Here is a 27,263-nt window from a genome sequence, read left to right as displayed (position 1 = left end):
AAACATTAAAAACAAAAATACATACGTAACAAGCCAATGTATTTAAAAATTAAATCATAATAATATAAAATAACACAATGAACAAATTACAGAAAAAAATATAATAAACACCTACCAGGTTTATATATATTCTCTCCAATCTGGCAGAAACAATGACTTGTGCTGCTTCCGAAGGAAGTTGGAGTTGGAACTTCTGTAGTTATCACAACAGGGGTACTTTTTTTGGTGGTGCCACTCGTAGTGGCTGTGGTTACCACAGGAGTAGTAGGGGTGGTAATTGTTGTGATGGGTGTGGTTACGCATTCTGGGTTTTCTTCGCAGCATAGAACCCTAATCCTATAATTATAACACATCTTAATTTTCCCAATTTGGTCCTTATTCCGGCAAACCAGTCCGAGAGTGACGTCACACTGAAGGACTTGACCAACCTGCTCAATGCTTAGGTCTGGGTGGTTTTCAGCCTGACATTGTATGTTCTCAGGCTTTGGACAGAATTTGCCTCCTGCGGCTCGAATATTGCTGTATGTTTCAAGGTCCCCTCCTTCGGGTCCAGAAGTGGGAAAGTCAACATCAAACCAACGTGACCAGTGGCAGGTGACCGGTGCACAGGTGGTCCCTGGTGGGGTGGTCGTAGTGAGGGTTGTCGTTGGAGTGGGCAAGTGTGTAGTGGTGGGCAAAGCAGCTGTGGTTGTTACGGGAGTGGTGGGGGTGATGACCGTCGTCGTGCTTGCGGGTGTTGTTTCTTTGGTGGTGGTCCTTGTGGTTGTTGAGGTTATCCCTGTTGATGTGGGTTGGGGAACGGTCGTGGTTAGCACTTCGGCTGGCTTGCTAACAAAGGGCGTTGTGGTTGAAACCGGCAAAGTTGATCGAGTGGTGGTAGTTGGCATGGGTGTGGTTACGCATTCTGGGTTTTCTTCGCAGCATAGAACCCTAATCCTATAATTATAACACATCTTAATTTTCCCAGTTTGGTCCTTATTCCGGCAAACCAGTCCGAGAGTGACGTCACACTGAAGGACTTGACCAACCTGCTCAATGCTTAGGTCTGGGTGGTTTTCAGCCTGACATTGTATGTTCTCAGGCTTTGGACAGAATTTGCCTCCTGCGGCTCGAATATTGCTGTATGTTTCAAGGTCCCCTCCTTCGGGTCCAGAAGTGGGAAAGTCAACATCAAACCAACGTGACCAGTGGCAGGTGACCGGTGCACAGGTGGTCCCTGGTGGGGTGGTCATAGTGAGGGTTGTCATTGGAGTGGGCAAGTGTGTAGTGGTGGGCAAAGCAGCTGTGGTTGTTACGGGAGTGGTGGGGGTGATGACCGTCGTCGTGCTTGCGGGTGTTGTTTCTTTGGTGGTGGTCCTTGTGGTTGTTGAGGTTATCCCTGTTGATGTGGGTTGGGGAACGGTCGTGGTTAGCACTTCGGCTGGCTTGCTAACAAAGGGCGTTGTGGTTGAAACCGGCAAAGTTGATCGAGTGGTGGTAGTTGGCATGGGTGTGGTTACGCATTCTGGGTTTTCTTCGCAGCATAGAACCCTAATCCTATAATTATAACACATCTTAATTTTCCCAGTTTGGTCCTTATTCCGGCAAACCAGTCCGAGAGTGACGTCACACTGAAGGACTTGACCAACCTGCTCAATGCTTAGGTCTGGGTGGTTTTCAGCCTGACATTGTATGTTCTCAGGCTTTGGACAGAATTTGCCTCCTGCGGCTCGAATATTGCTGTATGTTTCAAGGTCCCCTCCTTCGGGTCCAGAAGTGGGAAAGTCAACATCAAACCAACGTGACCAGTGGCAGGTGACCGGTGCACAGGTGGTCCCTGGTGGGGTGGTCGTAGTGAGGGTTGTCGTTGGAGTGGGCAAGTGTGTAGTGGTGGGCAAAGCAGCTGTGGTTGTTACGGGAGTGGTGGGGGTGATGACCGTCGTCGTGCTTGCGGGTGTTGTTTCTTTGGTGGTGGTCCTTGTGGTTGTTGAGGTTATCCCTGTTGATGTGGGTTGGGGAACGGTCGTGGTTAGCACTTCGGCTGGCTTGCTAACAAAGGGCGTTGTGGTTGAAACCGGCAAAGTTGATCGAGTGGTGGTAGTTGGCATGGGTGTGGTTACGCATTCTGGGTTTTCTTCGCAGCATAGAACCCTAATCCTATAATTATAACACATCTTAATTTTCCCAGTTTGGTCCTTATTCCGGCAAACCAGTCCGAGAGTGACGTCACACTGAAGGACTTGACCAACCTGCTCAATGCTTAGGTCTGGGTGGTTTTCAGCCTGACATTGTATGTTCTCAGGCTTTGGACAGAATTTGCCTCCTGTGGCTCGAATATTGCTGTATGTTTCAAAGTCCCCTCCTTCGGGTCCAGAAGTGGGAAAGTCAACATCAAACCAACGTGACCAGTGGCAGGTGACCGGTGCACAGGTGGTCCCTGGTGGGGTGGTCATAGTGAGGGTTGTCATTGGAGTGGGCAAGTGTGTAGTGGTGGGCAAAGCAGCTGTGGTTGTTACGGGAGTGGTGGGGGTGATGACCGTCGTCGTGCTTGCGGGTGTTGTTTCTTTGGTGGTGGTCCTTGTGGTTGTTGAGGTTATCCCTGTTGATGTGGGTTGGAGAACGGTCGTGGTTAGCACTTCAGCTGGCTTGCTAACAAAGGGCGTTGTGGTTGAAACCGGCAAAGTTGATCGAGTGGTGGTAGTTGGCATGGGTGTGGTTACGCATTCTGGGTTTTCTTCGCAGCATAGAACCCTAATCCTATAATTATAACACATCTTAATTTTCCCAGTTTGGTCCTTATTCCGGCAAACGAGTCCGAGAGTGACGTCACACTGAAGGACTTGACCAACCTGCTCAATGCTTAGGTCTGGGTGGTTTTCAGCCTGACATTGTATGTTCTCAGGCTTTGGACAGAATTTGCCTCCTGCGGCTCGAATATTGCTGTATGTTTCAAGGTCCCCTCCTTCGGGTCCAGAAGTGGGAAAGTCAACATCAAACCAACGTGACCAGTGGCAGGTGACCGGTGCACAGGTGGTCCCTGGTGGGGTGGTCGTAGTGAGGGTTGTCGTTGGAGTGGGCAAGTGTGTAGTGGTGGGCAAAGCAGCTGTGGTTGTTACGGGAGTGGTGGGGGTGATGACCGTCGTCGTGCTTGCGGGTGTTGTTTCTTTGGTGGTGGTCCTTGTGGTTGTTGAGGTTATCCCTGTTGATGTGGGTTGGGGAACGGTCGTGGTTAGCACTTCGGCTGGCTTGCTAACAAAGGGCGTTGTGGTTGAAACCGGCAAAGTTGATCGAGTGGTGGTAGTTGGCATGGGTGTGGTTACGCATTCTGGGTTTTCTTCGCAGCATAGAACCCTAATCCTATAATTATAACACATCTTAATTTTCCCAGTTTGGTCCTTATTCCGGCAAACCAGTCCGAGAGTGACGTCACACTGAAGGACTTGACCAACCTGCTCAATGCTTAGGTCTGGGTGGTTTTCAGCCTGACATTGTATGTTCTCAGGCTTTGGACAGAATTTGCCTCCTGCGGCTCGAATATTGCTGTATGTTTCAAGGTCCCCTCCTTCGGGTCCAGAAGTGGGAAAGTCAACATCAAACCAACGTGACCAGTGGCAGGTGACCGGTGCACAGGTGGTCCCTGGTGGGGTGGTCGTAGTGAGGGTTGTCGTTGGAGTGGGCAAGTGTGTAGTGGTGGGCAAAGCAGCTGTGGTTGTTACGGGAGTGGTGGGGGTGATGACCGTCGTCGTGCTTGCGGGTGTTGTTTCTTTGGTGGTGGTCCTTGTGGTTGTTGAGGTTATCCCTGTTGATGTGGGTTGGGGAACGGTCGTGGTTAGCACTTCGGCTGGCTTGCTAACAAAGGGCGTTGTGGTTGAAACCGGCAAAGTTGATCGAGTGGTGGTAGTTGGCATGGGTGTGGTTACGCATTCTGGGTTTTCTTCGCAGCATAGAACCCTAATCCTATAATTATAACACATCTTAATTTTCCCAGTTTGGTCCTTATTCCGGCAAACGAGTCCGAGAGTGACGTCACACTGAAGGACTTGACCAACCTGCTCAATGCTTAGGTCTGGGTGGTTTTCAGCCTGACATTGTATGTTCTCAGGCTTTGGACAGAATTTGCCTCCTGCGGCTCGAATATTGCTGTATGTTTCAAGGTCCCCTCCTTCGGGTCCAGAAGTGGGAAAGTCAACATCAAACCAACGTGACCAGTGGCAGGTGACCGGTGCACAGGTGGTCCCTGGTGGGGTGGTCGTAGTGAGGGTTGTCGTTGGAGTGGGCAAGTGTGTAGTGGTGGGCAAAGCAGCTGTGGTTGTTACGGGAGTGGTGGGGGTGATGACCGTCGTCGTGCTTGCGGGTGTTGTTTCTTTGGTGGTGGTCCTTGTGGTTGTTGAGGTTATCCCTGTTGATGTGGGTTGGGGAACGGTCGTGGTTAGCACTTCGGCTGGCTTGCTAACAAAGGGCGTTGTGGTTGAAACCGGCAAAGTTGATCGAGTGGTGGTAGTTGGCATGGGTGTGGTTACGCATTCTGGGTTTTCTTCGCAGCATAGAACCCTAATCCTATAATTATAACACATCTTAATTTTCCCAGTTTGGTCCTTATTCCGGCAAACCAGTCCGAGAGTGACGTCACACTGAAGGACTTGACCAACCTGCTCAATGCTTAGGTCTGGGTGGTTTTCAGCCTGACATTGTATGTTCTCAGGCTTTGGACAGAATTTGCCTCCTGCGGCTCGAATATTGCTGTATGTTTCAAGGTCCCCTCCTTCGGGTCCAGAAGTGGGAAAGTCAACATCAAACCAACGTGACCAGTGGCAGGTGACCGGTGCACAGGTGGTCCCTGGTGGGGTGGTCGTAGTGAGGGTTGTCGTTGGAGTGGGCAAGTGTGTAGTGGTGGGCAAAGCAGCTGTGGTTGTTACGGGAGTGGTGGGGGTGATGACCGTCGTCGTGCTTGCGGGTGTTGTTTCTTTGGTGGTGGTCCTTGTGGTTGTTGAGGTTATCCCTGTTGATGTGGGTTGGGGAACGGTCGTGGTTAGCACTTCGGCTGGCTTGCTAACAAAGGGCGTTGTGGTTGAAACCGGCAAAGTTGATCGAGTGGTGGTAGTTGGTATGGGTGTGGTTACGCATTCTGGGTTTTCTTCGCAGCATAGAACCCTAATCCTATAATTATAACACATCTTAATTTTCCCAGTTTGGTCCTTATTCCGGCAAACCAGTCCGAGAGTGACGTCACACTGAAGGACTTGACCAACCTGCTCAATGCTTAGGTCTGGGTGGTTTTCAGCCTGACATTGTATGTTCTCAGGCTTTGGACAGAATTTGCCTCCTGCGGCTCGAATATTGCTGTATGTTTCAAGGTCCCCTCCTTCGGGTCCAGAAGTGGGAAAGTCAACATCAAACCAACGTGACCAGTGGCAGGTGACCGGTGCACAGGTGGTCCCTGGTGGGGTGGTCGTAGTGAGGGTTGTCGTTGGAGTGGGCAAGTGTGTAGTGGTGGGCAAAGCAGCTGTGGTTGTTACGGGAGTGGTGGGGGTGATGACCGTCGTCGTGCTTGCGGGTGTTGTTTCTTTGGTGGTGGTCCTTGTGGTTGTTGAGGTTATCCCTGTTGATGTGGGTTGGGGAACGGTCGTGGTTAGCACTTCGGCTGGCTTGCTAACAAAGGGCGTTGTGGTTGAAACCGGCAAAGTTGATCGAGTGGTGGTAGTTGGCATGGGTGTGGTTACGCATTCTGGGTTTTCTTCGCAGCATAGAACCCTAATCCTATAATTATAACACATCTTAATTTTCCCAGTTTGGTCCTTATTCCGGCAAACCAGTCCGAGAGTGACGTCACACTGAAGGACTTGACCAACCTGCTCAATGCTTAGGTCTGGGTGGTTTTCAGCCTGACATTGTATGTTCTCAGGCTTTGGACAGAATTTGCCTCCTGCGGCTCGAATATTGCTGTATGTTTCAAGGTCCCCTCCTTCGGGTCCAGAAGTGGGAAAGTCAACATCAAACCAACGTGACCAGTGGCAGGTGACCGGTGCACAGGTGGTCCCTGGTGGGGTGGTCGTAGTGAGGGTTGTCGTTGGAGTGGGCAAGTGTGTAGTGGTGGGCAAAGCAGCTGTGGTTGTTACGGGAGTGGTGGGGGTGATGACCGTCGTCGTGCTTGCGGGTGTTGTTTCTTTGGTGGTGGTCCTTGTGGTTGTTGAGGTTATCCCTGTTGATGTGGGTTGGGGAACGGTCGTGGTTAGCACTTCGGCTGGCTTGCTAACAAAGGGCGTTGTGGTTGAAACCGGCAAAGTTGATCGAGTGGTGGTAGTTGGCATGGGTGTGGTTACGCATTCTGGGTTTTCTTCGCAGCATAGAACCCTAATCCTATAATTATAACACATCTTAATTTTCCCAGTTTGGTCCTTATTCCGGCAAACCAGTCCGAGAGTGACGTCACACTGAAGGGCTTGACCAACCTGCTCAATGCTTAGGTCTGGGTGGTTTTCAGCCTGACATTGTATGTTCTCAGGCTTTGGACAGAATTTGCCTCCTGCGGCTCGAATATTGCTGTATGTTTCAAGGTCCCCTCCTTCGGGTCCAGAAGTGGGAAAGTCAACATCAAACCAACGTGACCAGTGGCAGGTGACCGGTGCACAGGTGGTCCCTGGTGGGGTGGTCGTAGTGAGGGTTGTCGTTGGAGTGGGCAAGTGTGTAGTGGTGGGCAAAGCAGCTGTGGTTGTTACGGGAGTGGTGGGGGTGATGACCGTCGTCGTGCTTGCGGGTGTTGTTTCTTTGGTGGTGGTCCTTGTGGCTGTTGAGGTTATCCCTGTTGATGTGGGTTGGGGAACGGTCGTGGTTAGCACTTCGGCTGGCTTGCTAACAAAGGGCGTTGTGGTTGAAACCGGCAAAGTTGATCGAGTGGTGGTAGTTGGCATGGGTGTGGTTACGCATTCTGGGTTTTCTTCGCAGCATAGAACCCTAATCCTATAATTATAACACATCTTAATTTTCCCAGTTTGGTCCTTATTCCGGCAAACCAGTCCGAGAGTGACGTCACACTGAAGGACTTGACCAACCTGCTCAATGCTTAGGTCTGGGTGGTTTTCAGCCTGACATTGTATGTTCTCAGGCTTTGGACAGAATTTGCCTCCTGCGGCTCGAATATTGCTGTATGTTTCAAGGTCCCCTCCTTCGGGTCCAGAAGTGGGAAAGTCAACATCAAACCAACGTGACCAGTGGCAGGTGACCGGTGCACAGGTGGTCCCTGGTGGGGTGGTCGTAGTGAGGGTTGTCGTTGGAGTGGGCAAGTGTGTAGTGGTGGGCAAAGCAGCTGTGGTTGTTACGGGAGTGGTGGGGGTGATGACCGTCGTCGTGCTTGCGGGTGTTGTTTCTTTGGTGGTGGTCCTTGTGGTTGTTGAGGTTATCCCTGTTGATGTGGGTTGGGGAACGGTCGTGGTTAGCACTTCGGCTGGCTTGCTAACAAAGGGCGTTGTGGTTGAAACCGGCAAAGTTGATCGAGTGGTGGTAGTTGGCATGGGTGTGGTTACGCATTCTGGGTTTTCTTCGCAGCATAGAACCCTAATCCTATAATTATAACACATCTTAATTTTCCCAGTTTGGTCCTTATTCCGGCAAACCAGTCCGAGAGTGACATCACACTGAAGGGCTTGACCAACCTGCTCAATGCTTAGGTCTGGGTGGTTTTCAGCCTGACATTGTATGTTCTCAGGCTTTGGACAGAATTTGCCTCCTGCGGCTCGAATATTGCTGTATGTTTCAAAGTCCCCTCCTTCGGGTCCAGAAGTGGGAAAGTCAACATCAAACCAACGTGACCAGTGGCAGGTGACCGGTGCACAGGTGGTCCCTGGTGGGGTGGTCGTAGTGAGGGTTGTCGTTGGAGTGGGCAAGTGTGTAGTGGTGGGCAAAGCAGCTGTGGTTGTTACGGGAGTGGTGGGGGTGATGACCGTCGTCGTGCTTGCGGGTGTTGTTTCTTTGGTGGTGGTCCTTGTGGTTGTTGAGGTTATCCCTGTTGATGTGGGTTGGGGTACAGTCGTGGTTAGCACTTCGGCTGGCTTGCTAACAAAGGGCGTTGTGGTTGAAACCGGCAAAGTTGATCGAGTGGTGGTAGTTGGCATGGGTGTGGTTACGCATTCTGGGTTTTCTTCGCAGCATAGAACCCTAATCCTATAATTATAACACATCTTAATTTTCCCAGTTTGGTCCTTATTCCGGCAAACCAGTCCGAGAGTGACGTCACACTGAAGGGCTTGACCAACCTGCTCAATGCTTAGGTCTGGGTGGTTTTCAGCCTGACATTGTATGTTCTCAGGCTTTGGACAGAATTTGCCTCCTGCGGCTCGAATATTGCTGTATGTTTCAAAGTCCCCTCCTTCGGGTCCAGAAGTGGGAAAGTCAACATCAAACCAACGTGACCAGTGGCAGGTGACCGGTGCACAGGTGGTCCCTGGTGGGGTGGTCGTAGTGAGGGTTGTCGTTGGAGTGGGCAAGTGTGTAGTGGTGGGCAAAGCAGCTGTGGTTGTTACGGGAGTGGTGGGGGTGATGACCGTCGTCGTGCTTGCGGGTGTTGTTTCTTTGGTGGTGGTCCTTGTGGTTGTTGAGGTTATCCCTGTTGATGTGGGTTGGGGTACGGTCGTGGTTACCCCTTTTGGTGTCATTGAAATGACAGTTGTTGAAACTGGAATTGTTGATTTTCCCTTGGTAGCAGTGGTTCTTATTTCCAGTGTTGTGGTTTGTGCTAATGTTGTGATAAATGGTGTTGTTTTCTCTGTAAGCGGCAGTTTTTTTGTAGTAGGTATTGTTTCAACTATCTGTGGTACTGTAGATGGCTTTCTTGTTGTTTGATATTCTGTTACAATAGGTTTTTTTTGTGTGGTACTTACTTGTGTTGTTGTCGTTATTTCTGGTGTAGGAAATTTTGTTGTCTCGGGTGGCGGAGTAGTTATTTTTGGGGTTGGGGTTGTTGGGCATGGTATAAATACTGTTTTGCAGCATTCAATTCTGATCTTGTAATTGTCACAGATTTGTGGTATTTGATCTTTGTTATAACATATGAGCCCTATTGTTGTATTACATGTAAGTTTTTGTTTCAATTGCTCAAGTGAGATATTAGAATATTTTTCTGCTTGACATTCAACATTCTTTGGTGATTTACAAACTTCATTTCCTTCGGCTCTTATGTTTTTAAATGTTTCAAAATCGCCATCATCAGGTCCATTTCCTGGGTAACTTACATCATACCACTGGGACCATTCACATGTTTCCTCAGTGCAAGATATAACTGTTGTTGGAATTGTTGTAGGTTTTTGTGTCTGTGTTGTATTTGGAAAAGGTATTATGGTTGGTAGTGTGATTGGTTCAGATATGGTTGACTCTGTCCCTTCTGTCGGAAGAAATGTGGTGGTTAAAGGAGCTGCAGTGGAAATTGTTGGCATAGTAGTTGACACTGGAGATGTTGTAGTAGAAATTATAGGAGGTGTGGTTGTAAATTTCCTGGTAGAAGGACGTATTGTAATTGTAGTTGTCTCTGGAACTGAGGTGGTTGTAATTTGTGGTGTTGTGATACTTGGTTTTGTTGTTCCTGAAGTTGTAGTTATGAGTGTAGAAATTGTTTCAGTTGTTGTTGTGACCCTTGTTGACGGTGCTGGAGGAGTGGTCAAGCATTCATTGTTGCAGCAGTAGACTTTAATTTGGTAGTTAAAGCATATTTGCAGCATTCCTGACTGATCTTCATTTCTGCAAACAAATCCAAAGGATACATTGCATTGGACAATTTGGCCAATTTCATCAATAGTTTTATCAGGGAATTTTTCAGCTCTGCATTCTATATGTTCTGGGTTTTCACAGATATCTTTTCCTGTAGCTCTAATAACGTCATATGTTTCAAAATCTCCTTCATTATCCAGTGTAGGAAAATGCACGTCATACCATTCTGTCCATCTGCAGATAGGTTTGCAAGTTGTTTCTGTCATTGTTTGTGTTGTTGGAGATCCAGTTCCCATGGTAGGTTGGACAGTAGTGTTGGTAGGTAAAGAAGTGGTTTCTGGGGTTGGAGTTAAGATGCTAGTGGTTCGCTTAACTGTACTTGTGAATGCAGTGGTGACTGTCAAAATGGTAGTTGGTACTGTAGTTGTGTGAAGTGGAGAGACTGTGGTAGGTTCAGGTGTGGAAGCTGTAGTATAATTGCCACACGGTACAAAACTACAGCATAAAATTTTGATTTGATAATTGTGGCAGATATTTGGATGCTGATTCGAATTTTGACAGATTAATCCCACAGTTCTGTTGCATTCTACCCTTTGGTCTAGTTTACTTAATGGAGTATTGGGGAATTTCTCTGCTCTGCATTCAACAGCTTTTGGAATTTTGCAGACTTGATAACCTTTGGCTCTTAGATCGTCAAAAGTTTCAGAATCTCCATCATTTGCTCCAGAACCAGGTTGACTCCCATCATACCACGCAGACCAATGACAGACTTCCTGGACACAGACGGATGTAGTGATGGGCACTACAGGGCAGAGATATTAGGAGGATAAATTATTATTATTATTATTATTATTATTATTATTATTATTATTATTATTTTAATCTTTATCCCGCCTTTATTATTTTTATAAATAACTCAAGGTGGTGAACATACCTAAAACTCCTTCCTCCTCCTATTTTCCATAATTAACATAATTAGTATGTTTAATCTGGTTCCTATGAATATTTTCTGATAAATGTGAGCATGTAAACGATACCCTGAAACAACTGTGTCTCAGAACAGTTTTTTGAGGTCTGAGACCATGTCTGGTACTAGGGTCAGTGGTTACACACATAGTTTTGTCCTTTTTCCTCCCAGTGACATTGCAAAAAATCCCTGTTTTATGCTCTCACAAGGCATGAGGAAACAGTGATCGTCAGCAGAGTTGCTGTGATGGTGAACAATTACCGGAAGCCTGATCTGCTCCCCTACCAGGACATCCTACTCAAGATTGTTGGCTTTCTGCTGCTAATGGCAGTGAGAAGCAATAATTTTCAGTATGGTAACTGAGAAGAAAGAAGTGGGGAGTGCAGTATTTTTTTCCAAGTAATTTTTTGGTTTTGTGATAATTTTTAATTGATTTTTAAAATTGCACGTTACCCTGAGCTTCTGCTAAGTAGAAGCACTTTTATACACTTAAGAGAATAATATGCATGGAGTGCAATTAAATCATTTGGGATTACACTGCTTCAGCAGCAGCAGAATAAGCCATCTCAGCTTAGCCCCTGAGGAAATGGTAATTCTTTCTTTATTATATTAACTTGTTCAGAAGATCTTATAGTTAAAAAGTTTCATATGATACCATGCCAGTAGGCCAAATGGTTTCTTCTCCATGATGTCCTTCCATGTTACTGTAATGTGGGGATGTGGGGTAGCAAATTAACCCCCCACCTCTCCATAGAGCAGTTTTTCCTAGTAGCGAAACTGTTTTGTTCTTTACAGAGTCTCCCCCTGCTCATATCTGTAGCATGCTGAAAAAGCCCTTTTACAAGCTTAAGGGTATTTTAAGTATTTTTATTCAAAACTTCAGGGGTTAATATTTTATAAAGATTTATTTCCTATGTCTCCACTTAAATCTCTAACAGGAATTTCTTAAGGAATTCTCGGCATTCTCATCAAACTACAGTTCCCAAGATTATTTTGGAGCTGCTATAATAACAAAAGAGGATTCAATGAATAGATTTTTTTTAAAAGTGAAAGTATCTCCTTTTTCTCAATCTTTTGTTCACAGAGTTTGCACATTATGGACGTTAGAAGATCAAACACAGCTTAAAAAATATATTAACATTTCTATTCTAATATGGCCGACATCCTAGTTGGAGACTCATTTCATTTACTAAGGAAAAATGTAAGTCCGCAGAGTTGTTAGAATTTGTACCTGAAGTAGTAGTTGCTGGTGAAGAAGTAGTAGTTGCAGGTGAAGTGGTGTTAGTAAATACAAAGACAGTAGAGGTGGGTATACTGGTAGAGCTCACGGGACATGGAAAGATATTCCTCTCAATTGTGCCATTTTGACTGCAAATTGCAGTGATGCATCCTCCAATGCCATCGGTTGTGTTGTAGATGAGATCGCCAGGTTTGAATATCTTTCCTTCATAGACACAGTAGCATTCTGCCATTCAAAAAAATATGTTGGTCATTAAGGTTGTTTCAATCCTCACAACAGCTGATCGACATACAACCCACATCAAATCACACAATCTGCTTACCACTTTCATCGTATCTGCAGTCCTCTTTGCTGTCGATTGAACAGTAACTGTAAGGAAACAAATGAGCACATGTTAGAAGACTGCTCACAGTTTTAAAAAGCACAGCAGGCTGAAACAAATGTACTTACGTACAACTGGAATATAATCATGTCAAAATTAACACACTATTACAGCAGATCGAGCTCATGGTATAGGCATTTCTGGAAAAAAAATAGCTTCCTGGCAAATTCAGAATTTATAAACAGACTTGCCCTTTCCTTTGTGGAAGTTCTTCAGGTTACTATTATTTTCCCTTTGTTTACGTTTTGTTAATTCATTTTCAGAAAATATCTCTCCTCACAAGATTGGGGGTAGGGAATGGAGACAGAAGATCCTGTGCCCTAACTGGAACAAAGTAGCTGAGTGTCAAAAAGAGTAAGTGTCATTATTTATTGAAATGATTTGAGCAAACTCTTAGCCCAAACTGGGGTGAGGTGAATGGAGGGTAGAGTGCATCTAATATGACATTTTTCAAGAAATTAATCCTCAGAAGAGCATTTCAGAATGTTGTCTGCTAATTCTTGCTGCTACCTAATGAAACACAGTGCTGTCCTATGTAATGCCTCTGCCAGAACTTTAACTTCACAATCCTGGCACTTTAAAGACAAATCTTACCATGATTGACAACTCTTTTCCGAAGGCATTTTTTCTCCTGGTTTATAATAGTTTTCTTTGTCATCAAAGCAGCCACACTTTTCAAGGGAGACACAGTCCATCTCATCTTCATTAAAATAGGGTTTATTGGGTGGACATTTTGGATAGCACCCTATAGTAAGAAAGAGAACTTAGTGTAAGCTTTTCACCAGACAAGATGACCAAAGCAGGGGAAGAGAATAGAGATATGTGAGGCATTTTCACCAAATCTAATCTTCAAATCTTGATGGAAAGAAGAGCAGAAAGTTCCAAACATTTTTCAGAATTATGCTTACAAAATAAATGTTATGCAGATCAGGTAAGAGTGGTTCTTTTTAGAAATAACAGCTTCTTTTTCAGTTCAAACTAAGTATTTTCTATTTGTTAGCATGTGCAAAGTTGTATGCACCCAGAGTACTAAACTCGAATAATTGAGAATTGAACAAATCAATTTTCCATAAATTTAACACACTGTATAAACAATTCTTGGAAAAATTATATCCTCACTTCTTAAGCAAGCCTTGAGTTTGTTTGTTTGTTTGTTTGTCATATTTTTATTACTGCCCATCTCCCCCACTTGGGGGACCCTGGGCGGTTTACAATAAAACAGTATAAAATTCAATAAAATCAGAATAATATCCATAAATATAAATATAAAATATATGCAGTTCCTACCATAGAAATTAGAACAAGTAATATAGAATAATGCAATTTTCAGCTTTCTATGATTGTTGCAGATCAAAGGTAAGATGCATAAATGTTGTACCTTCCAAGCCATATAACTCAAGTGAACAATTGTTTGGATGCCTACAGGTCTTCATGCAAGAAGAACCACAAGGTTGATAATGCCATTCACACTCTCCCTTTTTATTGTAGTAATCACAGAATAAAGCTGGAAGGAAAGGAAATAGGGGAGAAATGAAACGTTCAACTTAAATGCATTTGTTTTACAAGAGTTTTCTATCATTTTTAATGTTCTTTGATATGATGAATGTTATTACATTTTCTTACTTGATAGCATCATCAAACCAAGACTGTGGTCCAATACCTGTTTATCCTGGAATAAGAGCCCTTGAATCTAATAAGACTGTGAGAGGATATCTGCTGTTGTTTCATATGGACTTATTTTGGAGGAAGGCCAAATAAAATTAGTGGCAGTTACTTCTGAGAGACAAGTGTTCAGCCATATGGTGCTAAATGGCATCCACAGAATCTAATATTGATACACACACAAGCACAATTTATAGCTTAAATATGGCTAAAATCTTGTGGGATCCCTAAATCTCATGGAATGCCAGGGTTCTCACTGAACTCATTGTCCCATGGATAGCAAAAAGGGCCATGGATTGAAAATTATTTGAGTCTAATGGTGGGGGCACTGGGAACTCAACTCAAGTATACACTGGAACAATTACAACTTGTTCCAAGAATTATTATTCTGTTTCCAAATTTTCCCTTGCATTTCCTTGTACACATATCATCTTATTCATATGACAAAGGTGTATCCTCCCTAGCACTAAAGCAAGACTTCCTTAGTTACAGGACACCTGTCTGATCATACCCAAGCTAGCCACCTAGTAGCACATGGTTAAATGACTCTTAACTTTAACTTAAGGTAGTTCTACATATTTAGGGATTTAGATATTCATTCCACAAAGTCACATGAGCAAGTAAAACCTGAGTATGAATGCATTGCTAGTGATCTTCATAGACATCTGTCATTTATATCTTTCTGGATTGGACTGAGATGGAGACATGAGAATGCAGTGATCATGTGAAATACTGAATGTAAACATCAGCCCTAAAAGAAGATTTTCAGCTTTTGCAGCATTTGGGTACATTCAGAGCGCTCATCGTAGGTCCAGTGTTGATGGTTTTATACTATTAAAATCACTTTTGGTATGGTCCTAAGAGCTGAACAAATTATAAATGTTTTCTACTCTGTATTCCCACCTTCCCCATTCCTGGGAAGAGTACTCACGACAGATGGATGGAGTTCTCCAAGGGATGCATACGCCGGCCTCCTGACATGCCTGTGCATACGCAGCTACAGCTGTACAGAAACATTCACAGTCTCCCCCAGTGTCACAAGCACAGGCATCAGATACACAGGCTTCATAATATTTGGTTGGTTCAACCTTTTAGGAAAACAATGAGCCTAATTCAATGTGTGCCTTAGTTTGGGTAGATTAGTTTGATAAGGGATGGGGGGGCGAGATTTCCTTCCAGTTGCCATTCTTATATCTCCAACTAATTCATCCTGGAGAACCGACAGTATTGGTCAGTGTTCTTTCTTTCATTTATACCATTTGTTGTAGTACAACTGCATGCAAAAAGGAATTTGCTGTAGTCATGAAAGCAATTGTTTTGAGATGTATCTGGTAGATGTGAAACAGTTATGAATCATCTCTCATTAGTAATGGATCAGGATGCAATTTGCCAATTAAACAAAACGGTATTCTACAAATCCATTAAGAAAAAAGTTCACATTCTACAATTATTGGATGTGTAGAAAGCCTAAGCATAGTGGCACCTGCTTTTGATTTTCTTTTGTAGAAATAATTGACTTAAATGGATGCAGTGATCCAGAAATCTGCAATGCAATGTATACATTGTAAAAGTAGAAACAATATTCTTAGTAGCCCACAGGTAATGCAATGTTACTTAGACATAAAAGGATTAAAGGTTAGGTTATGAAAAAAAATATTAAGGGGATTTAGCCTAAGTTTAGAGCAAGATTATGTATTGATTAGATCCATCATTAATGCTACATATCACAGAGTGTCCAGAAATGTGTGTTTCAGTTATTAATATTCCCAAATACTTTGTGCTGATGTCTCTTAGGACTAATTAAAAAGGAATGTAGACAATCAGAACACTGTGGATAGCTTAAGCACTGCTAAAAGGTTCTGAAAGCAAGATACGCAATATCCACTTTATATTGTACCACCGAAATCTACTGGCAACTGTACCTAATGCCCCCTCCTACTACCATGTCAGGTTTGACAAAGGTTATAAGCAGTATCTGAAAGTGCAGAGTTGGTAGTAAAAGGACTCCAGTTACAAAAGGAATCCTTGTCTGAGAATTACAGAATGCTGGAACAAGGTTTTATTTATGTTTGTAATCCTTGGAATGCCAGAATGATTGCATCTCCTTACAGTTGCTCGGGTTGTGGCTGTTGTATCTTAACCTAAGCATTCACATGTATACATATTGTTACCATATTGGTTAAGGTCTGCTCAAATGTCTTATATAGTCTTCTGAAATGGATCTGTCCATACCTGAGGATGGCAGAGAGCAAATGTCTTGCTGTTGATGATGCTACACTGCTTCTGCGCCCAGGAACTCCTATATGGGTTTGCAGAACAAGGATCCCTCATGCTTGGGACATCTGGACAAGTGGGAGAAACTTTCCAGCTGTTACCAAACTCCAGGACATCTCCTACAACAGACTGGCTCCTGGTGGTGAAATCATTGATGTCATTGCCATCATAGTTTCCACAAAGGCCACAAACCTGACCCTGCACAGAGAAAAATGCAAACAAACTGAAAGCTGGAGAGATACATTTCTAGGTTTAGAGATCTAACCATTTTAATGCTAAAGAATATGTGACCACAAAAGACCACCAGGGACTTTTAAGTGCATTTTTGTGAAGGAGGAAGATCGGTGTGCCATTTTTCCCACACGTCATTTTGAAATGAATGGAGAGCCTCATATGCTCAAAACTGTATACATCAAAGGCAAACACAAGTCTATGAATGCCTAATGTGGATTCAAAAAGCAACTTTTAAAAGAATTGTTATGTGTCTATGAAATCAATTTATCTGTATTTACACCGAAAGAGCACTATTTTTCATAGCAATGGAATAGGTATGCCTATCGCTCTCCCACCCCCCCCTCCCCCAATTTATTCCATAAGTAGTTAGCTTTAAGACTTGGTTGATTTTTTTTTCCTTGAAAGCATAACATGGCTCTCCCTCTGGGAATGTATTTCCGCAACAGCTGTTCGAGTTCCTCAAATCATTAAAACAATCTATTGATAGGTATTTTACTCTGTGAAAAATATTCTATGGAATATACAGTTCTTTTCAGTGGAATCAGACATTGCTTGACATAAAAAGAAAACAAATCCAAAAACATGAAATGATATTTTCTACAACATTATGTGTACATATACTTGTGTACCATAAATTGAACAGCCCAGCATTGGAAAGTCACCCTCGAATGGAGCACAAGTATCCTTAACAGAACTGAAAAGGTTTTGTTTCACAGAGTGAGCAGATGGGTCTTTCCTCATGCAGAAATTTTGGTTATATTGGGCTTGCCCTGAGATTGGACACAGAACTATGATCAACAATAATTAGGGTTAATTGGTACAAGCCAACTTCAGCAACCAGGGTTTAGAATATTTGTTTTCAAACACTGTCTTTAAGCAGATGTCTCCAGCTATTGGCCATGCTGGCTGGGAGATTTTGGGAGTTGTCATCCCAATCTTTCTAGAAGGGATGTTCTATAAGGCTAGTTTAAAATTAACCAGTTAGTAATGTGTAGCTTGTCTACTAATGTGATGTTGTGAAGTGCTGGACTAGAACTAAGGAAACTCAGGTTCATTCCTACACTCAGGCACGGATGCTCACTGAGTGGTGATTTTACTTTCTGCTCAGACAATCTCAGGACTGTCACTGGGGAAAAAGCAAGGAGGGAGTGCTCTGTTTTCTCCCTTGATCTTCTGGAAACAGAAATGAAAGCTTTTGCACTCCTTTCAACTATATGGAACTCTGTTTCCCAACCTTGGCAATTTCCAGGTGTGTAGATCCCAGAATTCCATAGCCAGTATGGCCACTGAATGAGAATTCTGGGAGTTGAAGTTCACACACCTGGAAGTTGCCAAGGTTGGGAAACAATGGCAAGACAATTAAAGAAGGGAGTATGTGAGCTTACAGGTCTAAGCTTGTTCATATTTCATGGAACCATAGTTCAGTGTGATAGCCAAATATTGCTTCTACTGTATGTTGACAATCAGTTCAAGGGGCATGTCATCATAGACTTAGATTTTTCAACAAATTGCAAAAATGCATATATGTATATGCCTCTTCTGTTATTCACAAAATTCATCTGGAATGATAATGATTTTCATATAAATGCCATTGTTCAACTAAATGTGGTAGTTCCACTAGAATAAAAATATTTGCAATATTTTTGCAGAGCAAATATTTATACTGTAGCCAATTGTCTGTGCTCTTATAATGCTAAAAGGAAAACTAGTTATTTAATAGTAATGTTAGCTATAACAAGGCCAACAGAGAATTGTCATTCATAATGACTGTGTTTATTGTTCTGCATAATACAGTGTCAGAGCATTGTCTTGCTCTTTGCTTTTTACATGACAATTTTTCATTGGTATCAATGGTTCTATCAACAAAAAACCCACTAAACTGACACTGAAGTAGAAATGTAATAGGATCCACTTAATAAGCCAACTAAATATGTAAATATTCACATTTAACTCTTAAACATTGTTCTTCAGTGAATGTAGGAGAATATTATAAATGTATCATTCATTCTCTAACAAAAAAATTTGATGTGATTCTTCAGAAATGAATAGAACTGTTTAGTTTCTACTTTGCATTCACATCTCACCTTAAGTTCTGCTCTGAGTTTGATGAACAGACTGGTTTTCCTGTCCCATATTAGGATCACTCCTACATCAGTATCAATCACCATGTAGTTGCCCATATATCGGATCTTGAATGGCACTTTACCTCCACCAGGAAGTCTCTGTATCACCTCAAATTTTCCATCTGTAAGTAGTAACTCATAGTTCTAAAAGATAAAATACAACCAGCATAAATATTTGTACCTATATCTATCAGTGATGACTGGGGAAGGCAATGGCAAACCACCCCGCTATAGTCTGCCAAGAAAACATCATGAAAGCGGCGTCCCCCAAAGGGTCAGACATGATTCGGTGCTTGCACAGGGGACCTTTCACTTCACATATCTATCAATGGAGAGCCAGTTTGGTCTAGTAGTTAAGGCACCAGGCTAGAAACCACAAGACTGTGAATTCTAGTCTCGCCTTATGCACAAAACCAGCTGGGTGACTTGGGCCAGTCTCTCTCTCAGCCCTAGGAAGGAGGCAATGGCAAACCACTTCTGAAATCTTGCCAGAAAAACTGCAGAGACTTTTCGAGGCAATCACCAGAAGTCAACACTGACTTGAAGGCACAAAACAAACAAACAAAAACACTATCAATTACTTATAGTATCTTCAGCTGGAGATTTCCATTATCGATAAGTTCTGGGCTGGATGGTTGATTTTGAAAATATAATGCCATATGGTTACCATATACTATTTCAAGATTTCCCCTTACTGTATAAAGATTTCATAGTACGTGTTTTTGTTGAGGTCCACAAGTCATATTGTGTTTGTACCTTCCACTAAGTTACTTACCCCACAGAACACTTTAATAGCTTTTGAGCAGGTAGTCCCAGTAGAACCACAGGGGATATTCTCTGTGATCACCCGTAAAGTTTCTACATTTGTACTGTTTTTACCACAGTGATTCTGCAGAGAAGAATGTGGCATTAATTTTTCATGAACACAAATATCAAGACTCAAGGCTATAGGATGGTAGGAACTTGGAAAAAGGTTTAATACCTGGACCAACGTGTATTCACAGTCTCCATTGAAAGTGTATCGTTTGCCGTCAAAGGTGATATAATGACCATCTCCATAAACTGAGCAAGTTTCCAGACAAGGTTCATTAGAGCATTTCCACTTTCGGTTCTTGCATGTACTACATAGCCAAAAACACACTTGAAGTTAATAGATGTGCATGAATGCTATATAGGTTGGATATTTTATTTCCACTTTATATCAGGCATCAATTCATACATACCAAGTATTACATTTATCCTTGATAGTTTCTCCTGGTTTGTATGTGGCTTCATTGTGAATGCACGGGCATTCTTCAGCGGGTATACATTTGCCTGTGCCATCAGACACTAGCTGATGAGGACATACACAACCAGAGACACACTGTGTGTTATACTGCAATAGTAGAGGAATAACAGAAAGTGTTATCTGACAAAATCATAGGATGAGAAGCAACATTTCTAAGATATTGTGCAAATGAAAGGTGATTTCAAATTAGCATCAGTTCCTCCTACTATTTTTAATGTGTACACTGTTGTTTCAAGGTCCCCCCCCCCCCCCCGAATTTTGATATGAAGAAGGCTCCCTGAATTTTTACTGAGAATGTGCCAATGTAACTCTGGACAGTGACTCACCATAATCTTGATAACCTTAATAGACTCAAATATAAAAGTATGCAGAATCATGACTAAGACACGCTTGTTAAACAGATTTACTGTATCAAAACAGTTTGTTCTTGTCCTCTCTCCCAAAAAGATCTGAGAAGTTCTTTAGGTACTTCATTAACCATCTCTTCTGACCTATCAGACTGGTTTCTATTTGGCAATATCTCCCTAAAGTGATAGGAAGACAGTGGGCCAAGTTGTGCTGGCAGTTTCAGAGATAGAAAGACAATTTTCATTATAGTCAATTACCTGTTGGCTGGCAGCTTCATACATTCAGCTCAACAGATTATAATTGCAGTCATTAAATGTTAATTTATTTATTAAATTTCCGTCCTGCATTTTCACCAAGAAAACAATCCCATGTAAGCTGAAAAAGCTATTAAAGTAAGACCCACTTATAACTAGCCATACTTACACAACCCATGTCAAGTGTCTGGCAGCTCTTCTGACACTCAGTTCCATGGGTGTCAGCTGTGGCATTGGCACAATCAAAGTAGATCATAGGAGCATCACAATCTTGTAGAAAGAAAAACTAGTTCAGTCTGAGATCATATCTTAGTAATTACACAACTTACATTATGCCAAATATTAGATTTTACAGATACAACTAACATGGACCCCATTCTCTGTTCTAACAAAATTTCAATCTTGTTTTGTTCAGATTTCACAAATTAAATCCAAATGAATATTCATGCTTCAGTTTTAGAAACAGTGCTTGGATTGTGGGGCTTCACTGAATGCTCTCCTTCCCTTGCAATCTCCTTTGTGCCCCAAATTCTTCTCTGGAGGGTTGAGGACACTGTAGAACTGAATTCTGCATGTTGCAGAGGAAATAGAAACCAGCAAAAATCAGTTGCACATCTCTTGGCTGGCAGAATATCTTGAGCCAACAACTTTGCTCAAGGAATTCTCCTGCTTGTGGGAGATATGTTGTTTCTTTCTAGATTAGCCAATCAGGTGTTCAGTTTCTACATATACCGCCATTTAATGGGCTCATTGCCCATTATGAGTGCTACATGACAAATTAAATAGCAAACATGTTCATAAAGTACTGCACTAAAATACTGTGCTGGCTTTAGGCATAGATTTCCCTTGTTGGGTCTGAGCAAGGCTGAAAACCATCATAACAAGATGGAATAAAATAGTGGTTGTACCTGTTTGTGGTTTAACTTCCCCAATGCACTGAAGCTTGCCTTGTACACAGGTACTGTAAGAGAATAAGACAGTTTATTACATTGTAATAAGTGTAATAAACTTACAGTTCTGGTTTATTACACTTTAAACCAGGACTAGCTTCTTTGCCTAATTAAAGGGAGGAGGAGGAGGAGGAAGAGGAGGGGGAGGAGGAGGAAATAACAACAACAACCTTTTGGAATATACTGAAATGGATTTGGTTTTGGTGACAAGTCATTAGAAGTTAGAAGACCTTTTAGAGGTCTATTATTTTATTTAAGGGTCTTTTCCTATGGATTCTTGAAGCATTTTTAACAGAAATGGGTGGACCATAAACTCACACAGTTCAACTGTGCGATTGCCAGCTTCCCCCACCATAACCAGACACAATCCTCAAAATCTGCTGTGTACAAAGACTTTTATTCCTTTTCCCTCAGCTGTGGCCCAAGTTCTAACTTTTAGCACTCTATTTTTTGACCTAGGTAAAACTAATGAACAAACAAATTCATTCCCCATCTGATTTAATTCAGTTCTTTTTCAGTTTTCCTGAATTTTCAAAAATAACAACAAATAAATTTTCATTCTTCTGTCTCCCAAAACTCTTGAGTTCTCAGATCAGACAGATTTGGTCATTTAGAAGTATCTTTTGATGCCCAAAATATTTACAGATGGAAATGTGACAAAATGGAAATACTACAAGATACTACAAAATTGGTCAATAGGTACTTCCATTCCATTTTTTAAAATTCACCCAGTGTAAGAAGTGAAAATAGCAGCACCATACCAGGTATGAAGCTTTATCTGCTCTAGTTGTTGAAGAGCCTTTCTGAAGGCAGATATGGCTTGAACTGCCAGCTCACAAGCAAGGCTGAATGAGCGTGTTTTTCCCTATGATTATGTTTCATTTTGATTCACATATTTCTGTTATTTCTCTCATTCCACCACTATGCTTATTTCAAGTCTCTCACCATATGATGCCATTGTCATGAACCATGTTTCCAGATGGTACAGCAGTTCCTTTGTGGTAACAGGAGCAATCAGCAGCAGGCACACATTTGCCATGGTCATCCAGGTATGTCCCTTCTTTACAGGTGCATCCATCCATGGGAGAGAACTTTATGTTGCAGGTGACATCAGGCTCACTTAGAGCTCGGCAGGTGGCTTGACAGGTATCAATGTTATAACGATAAGTCCAGGTTTCAGGACAAATTTGGTATTTGGCTTGAGAAGAGGAAAAGGAAAAATAATTGCTTTATTGCCAGGATTCATGTAGGGATTATGGCTAGAAAGTACTAGATATGGCAGGTTGCAATGGCTGTCACTCTCACACACACACAGAAACACACACACACACCCCTCTCCAAAGCTCTGCATGCACATTAAAACATGTTCTGTTTTGTAACAGTGGCAACCCAAGTAAAATATAGTTCATAAAAGAGAAGTCCCTGACCTGTGTGGTTAGCCACTGCCACGTAATACCATTGTTGAAAGAACTGCACTGGCTTCTGTTTGCCACTGGCCCACTTTAAATATTGGGTATCAACCTATAAGAGCTAAAGATCCTGACGGCATGTGAATCACCAGATGCCTTGGAAGGGGAGAGAAAATTTCAGCTGTTGGAAAGCAACAGCGAGTCCAGAAAAAGTTGGACAATCAGAATAAAAGGTGGCTAAAATAAAAGTAACCCTCCCCTGAGGATACGAGGCATGAGAGGCTGCACATAAATATTTTAAAATAAATAGAATAAAAGTGTTTTATTGGCCTTTGAAGCAATTCCAGGCTAATTTTGGATTTGATTTTTTAAAGCTACTAATTTTCTAGCATATGTATTTTTCCTCTCCTCTGAAAAATATAAGAGCCTCCAATGGTTTGGGAGCCTAGAACAGCATTTCCAGAGCCAGAGTTGGACCAAATAGGAACAGGGGGGTTTTCTTGTTTTTTTGTTTGTTTTTTGTTTGTTTCTACTTCTTATTTTATGAATATTTATTTATTTTTATTTAATCATTTTAATTGTAATCGTGCCTTTTATGTAATAATGAAATATTATTACATACAAATATTATTTGGGGGTGATTTTTTTTTTCAAGCAAAATTAAATTAGACCAAAGAAGGCATGGGTATTCTTTTTCCCTGAGCAATATCAAGCACCGTGGCACAGAAACTCTCTTGGAAAGCATTTTCTGTTGAAGAAATGATTCACTACTTTTGCTTCTTGCAGAAAGAGGGGAAGGGCGTCACTCTGGGGAAAGAGTGGCTCAGAATGTTCATGACTCCTCCATTATAAGTCCCCTCCTTCCTCCCTCACAGTCACACAACAGAGACTGGAGCTATTAAATAATGGGAAAGGATTCCAGGAGCCATGCTCTGTATACCTTTGTTATGTTGTTTTGGTTAGTAGTTAGGACAATGACAGTAGACAAGAAAGCTATGAAACACTATCAGTATCACAGTGTTCCTAAAGGGAAAAAAATGCTGTTCCTGGGTTTTTTTCCTTTTTTAACAGATGGAGAAGCTGCAACCGTGGAGCAGGTGACTGTGCATGGGGAAGGCAGCATAGAGAGGCTGGGGGGATGATTGGGACAGAGGTTAGGGTTACCAGAAAACATTCCTCTGGTGCTATCCAGTGGTTGTCTAGATTTCTGCAGCCAAAATCCAATAGCCCCAGAGGAGGTAAATGCAGGATGGGGAGGCTGGAGGTGAATGAATAGGTTGAGAAGAATTAGATGGGGATTATGGAAAGACAGAGAGCCAGTTTGGTGCAGTGGTTAAGGCTCTGGGCTAGAAACCAGGAGACTGTGAGTTCTAGTCCCGCCTTAGGCACGGAGAGATCTGGGTGACCTTGGGCCAGTCCCTTTCTCTCAGCCCTAGGAAGAAGGAAATAGCAAACCACTTCTGAAAAACCTTGCCAAAAAAACCTTGCCAGGGATTTGTCCAGGCAGTCTCTGAGAATCAAACACAATTGGATTAAAAAAAACCCGGAAAGACAACATTTACAGTGGCCAAAAGCTAGAATTGCCAAATGGAGAGAGAGAAAGATCTAAGAAGGCATAGGAGGTGTCGAGTGCATAGAAAAAGAAAGCAGAGGGAAGACAAAGGCAAATATAATGTTTGAGGCAAAAATCATTTTGGAGAGCAGGCGAGAAAATTAGTGGTGGGTGAGTACAGGGTGGAGAAAAGACTGGGGAATGTAAGGAGATGAGAAGATGTTACTGGATGTCCTAACCTCCAACCAAGAATCACATGACCCTAGGTGGCACTTTTTGCATGCTAACCTTACATAATGCTGTCAAGGTCACTTTGGGTAGCAGGAAAGAGAATTTTTATATATATAGTGCAAAAGTGCAAAAGCTGGCTTGCAGCTAAACCTCAAAAAAACCAAGATTATGGCAACCCGCTTGATTGATAACTGGCAAATAGAGGGAGAAAATGTAGAAGCAGTGAAAGACTTTGTATTCCTAGGTGCGAAGATTACTGCAGATGCTGACTGCAGTCAGGAAATCAGAAGACGCTTAATCCTTGGGAGAAGAGCAATGACCAATCTCGATAAAATAGTTAAGAGCAGAGACATCACACTGACAACAAAGGTCCACATAGTTAAAACAATGGCGTTCCCCGTAGTAACATATGGCTGCGAGAGCTGGACCATAAGGAAGGCTGAGCGAAGGAAGATCGATGCTTTGGAACTGTGGTGTTGGAGGAAAATTCTGAGAGTGCCTTGGACTGCCAGAAGATCAAACCAGTCCATCCTCCAGGAAATAAAGCCAGACTGCTCACTTGAGGGAATGATATTAAAGGCCAAACTGAAATACATTGGCCACATAATGAGAAGACAGGACACCCTGGAGAAGATGCTGATGCTAGGGAGAGTGGAGGGCAAAAGGAAGAGGGGCCGACCAAGGGCAAGGTGGATGGATGATATTCTAGAGGTGACGGACTTGTCCCTGGGGGAGCTGGGGGTGTTGACGACCGACAGAAAGCTCTGGCGTGGGCTGGTCCATGAAGTCGCGAAGAGTCGGAAGCGACTAAACGAATAAACAACAAGTGCTGTGATTATTTTGTTGGAGTTTTATGCCCAATGGCTGGATAAAACTTTTCTGCCTTTTCTGGAGTTCCTGCACATCTCATCTGAAAAGATTCATCCCCTCATTTAATAGGCATCTACAGGGGGCCAAGGGGTGAATGTGTAAATGATGAAATATGCACACAACTTCATGAGATAAACCTTGGGACTTACATATTTGCATCCTATATTGGGATGCAAGTATGAAAGGAAGGGTTTACCTCAGGATGTCACTTCGCAGATTGTCAAATGCAGGTAGTCCTTGCTTAACGACCACAATTGGGACCAGAATTTTGGTTGCTAAGTAAAGTGGTCATTAAGCAAATCTGACCTGATTATATGACCTTTTTTGCAGCAGTTGTTAAGCAAACTGCCACAGGCGTTAAGTGAACAATGTGGTCCTTAAATGAATTAAGCGAATCACATGGTTCCTTATTGATTTTGCTTGCCAGAAGCCGTCCGGGAAGGTAAAAAATGGCGATCATGTGACCACGGGTTGCCAAGTGCACAAATCGTGATCACATGACCGCAGGGCTGCTGCAACGATCATGAGTGTGAGGACTGGTCACAAGTCAGTTTTTCTAGCACTGTCGTAAGTCCAAACTGTCACTAAACAAATTGTTGTTAAGCGAGGACAACTGCGAGCTCTTATTCATGGCTTGTAGTGGAGATCTATGCCTCACCCAGTGAGTCTGTAGAGAAATTGTTGGCACTGTAGTCAAACTTTGAGAAAAACAGGGGAGATCATCTCTCCTCCAGAAACGCCTCAAATTCCTCCCCCCAAAATCTTGTCCACCAGAACTTAGAAACTAATCTCAGAAACATTCTGAGCAATTGTTTTTGGGTCACAAAATCCTTCAGGTTCTTTTAAAACTTACTGCAGACACTTGTCCTCCATCCGCTCAGCAACACGCCTTTAGCAGCGCAGGCTCTGACATAGGAAGAGAGGGCAGCACACATGCAGTCCTCACTCTTTTCACAGTTACAGGTGTCAAACATGCAGTTCTGGAAAAACAGAGGGCCTTCTTATTAATCAAACTTCACCTTCCTTTAGAGACATTTCCCTTTATACACAGGGTGCAATCCTTGGGTCCTTCAGATCTTGCTGAATGATATCAGCCAGCATCTCTTGCTGTGGGACTGCTGGAAGATGTAGTCAGCAATATCTGAAGAGTCACCACTTCTGTAGCTCTGCTTTAGCCTAGCCTTGCAAAAATCATGAGCAGCTTTGGAAAGATTGCACTGTTTTGCTTTGATCTAAATTTTCTGTCATATTCTACTTGGCTGGATTCTTTCAGTGTACAAATATAGAACAGCTTATTAGCTTTCAGGAAGCAAGATATTTCCATGAATTATGGCATCCTGAAGAGTGAATAAACAAACCCTACGTGTGCTATAAATCAGTAAAGTTAACTTGGAGTTTACACTGGAAATGTACAGCTCCATCTAAATCCAGCTCATTGGAGTTTCCTTCCTTCTGCATTATTCTGCATTTTTTCTTAAACACTGCAAGAAAACTTACATTTATTGTTTTACACAACTTGCCTTAACATATGCATTTTGTGTATACCTTCACCTAGCACGTGCATTTTCCTAATGTATACATTTTTAATGGAGTTTTCCTAACATACACAGCTTGTATGCAACTTTCCCCAATCTCTACATGTGCTTATGCAAATTTAAACCACAAATTATATTGCAAGATTTGAAGTATATAGCCTGAAGGATAATAAAGTTTTGATTCGCTGAGTAGTCCAGGAAATGCAAAACACTCAGAACAGCCTAAAAATTATTTGACACCCCCAATTAAGACCTCACATCATACCAGA

General features: G+C 42.6%; 1 protein-coding gene across 1 annotated transcript in view; it reads right to left on the bottom strand.

Moving 5' to 3' along the window:
- The window catches only part of LOC134507293 (mucin-5AC-like), a 75,251-nt gene that overhangs the window by 26,394 nt on the left and 21,594 nt on the right, over positions 1 to 27,263 (bottom strand). Inside the window, exons 17-31 of the mRNA XM_063317825.1 lie at positions 26,313 to 26,439; positions 22,343 to 22,595; positions 21,356 to 21,408; positions 20,617 to 20,717; positions 19,781 to 19,932; positions 19,540 to 19,678; positions 19,333 to 19,446; positions 18,519 to 18,701; positions 16,159 to 16,398; positions 14,858 to 15,014; positions 13,643 to 13,768; positions 12,859 to 13,009; positions 12,205 to 12,251; positions 11,874 to 12,107; positions 116 to 10,477 (exon numbers count right to left, since the gene is read on the bottom strand). Of these exons, the coding sequence (XP_063173895.1) occupies positions 116 to 10,477; positions 11,874 to 12,107; positions 12,205 to 12,251; positions 12,859 to 13,009; positions 13,643 to 13,768; positions 14,858 to 15,014; positions 16,159 to 16,398; positions 18,519 to 18,701; positions 19,333 to 19,446; positions 19,540 to 19,678; positions 19,781 to 19,932; positions 20,617 to 20,717; positions 21,356 to 21,408; positions 22,343 to 22,595; positions 26,313 to 26,439 (12,439 nt within the window). The remainder of the gene's footprint in view (positions 1 to 115; positions 10,478 to 11,873; positions 12,108 to 12,204; positions 12,252 to 12,858; positions 13,010 to 13,642; positions 13,769 to 14,857; positions 15,015 to 16,158; positions 16,399 to 18,518; positions 18,702 to 19,332; positions 19,447 to 19,539; positions 19,679 to 19,780; positions 19,933 to 20,616; positions 20,718 to 21,355; positions 21,409 to 22,342; positions 22,596 to 26,312; positions 26,440 to 27,263) is intronic.

Source organism: Candoia aspera, chromosome 1, assembly GCF_035149785.1.
Source record: "Candoia aspera isolate rCanAsp1 chromosome 1, rCanAsp1.hap2, whole genome shotgun sequence".
NCBI classification, from domain to species: Eukaryota; Metazoa; Chordata; class Lepidosauria; order Squamata; family Boidae; genus Candoia; species Candoia aspera.
Note: the sequence above shows the minus strand (reverse complement) of the source record. Positions and strands in the feature narration are given on the sequence as shown.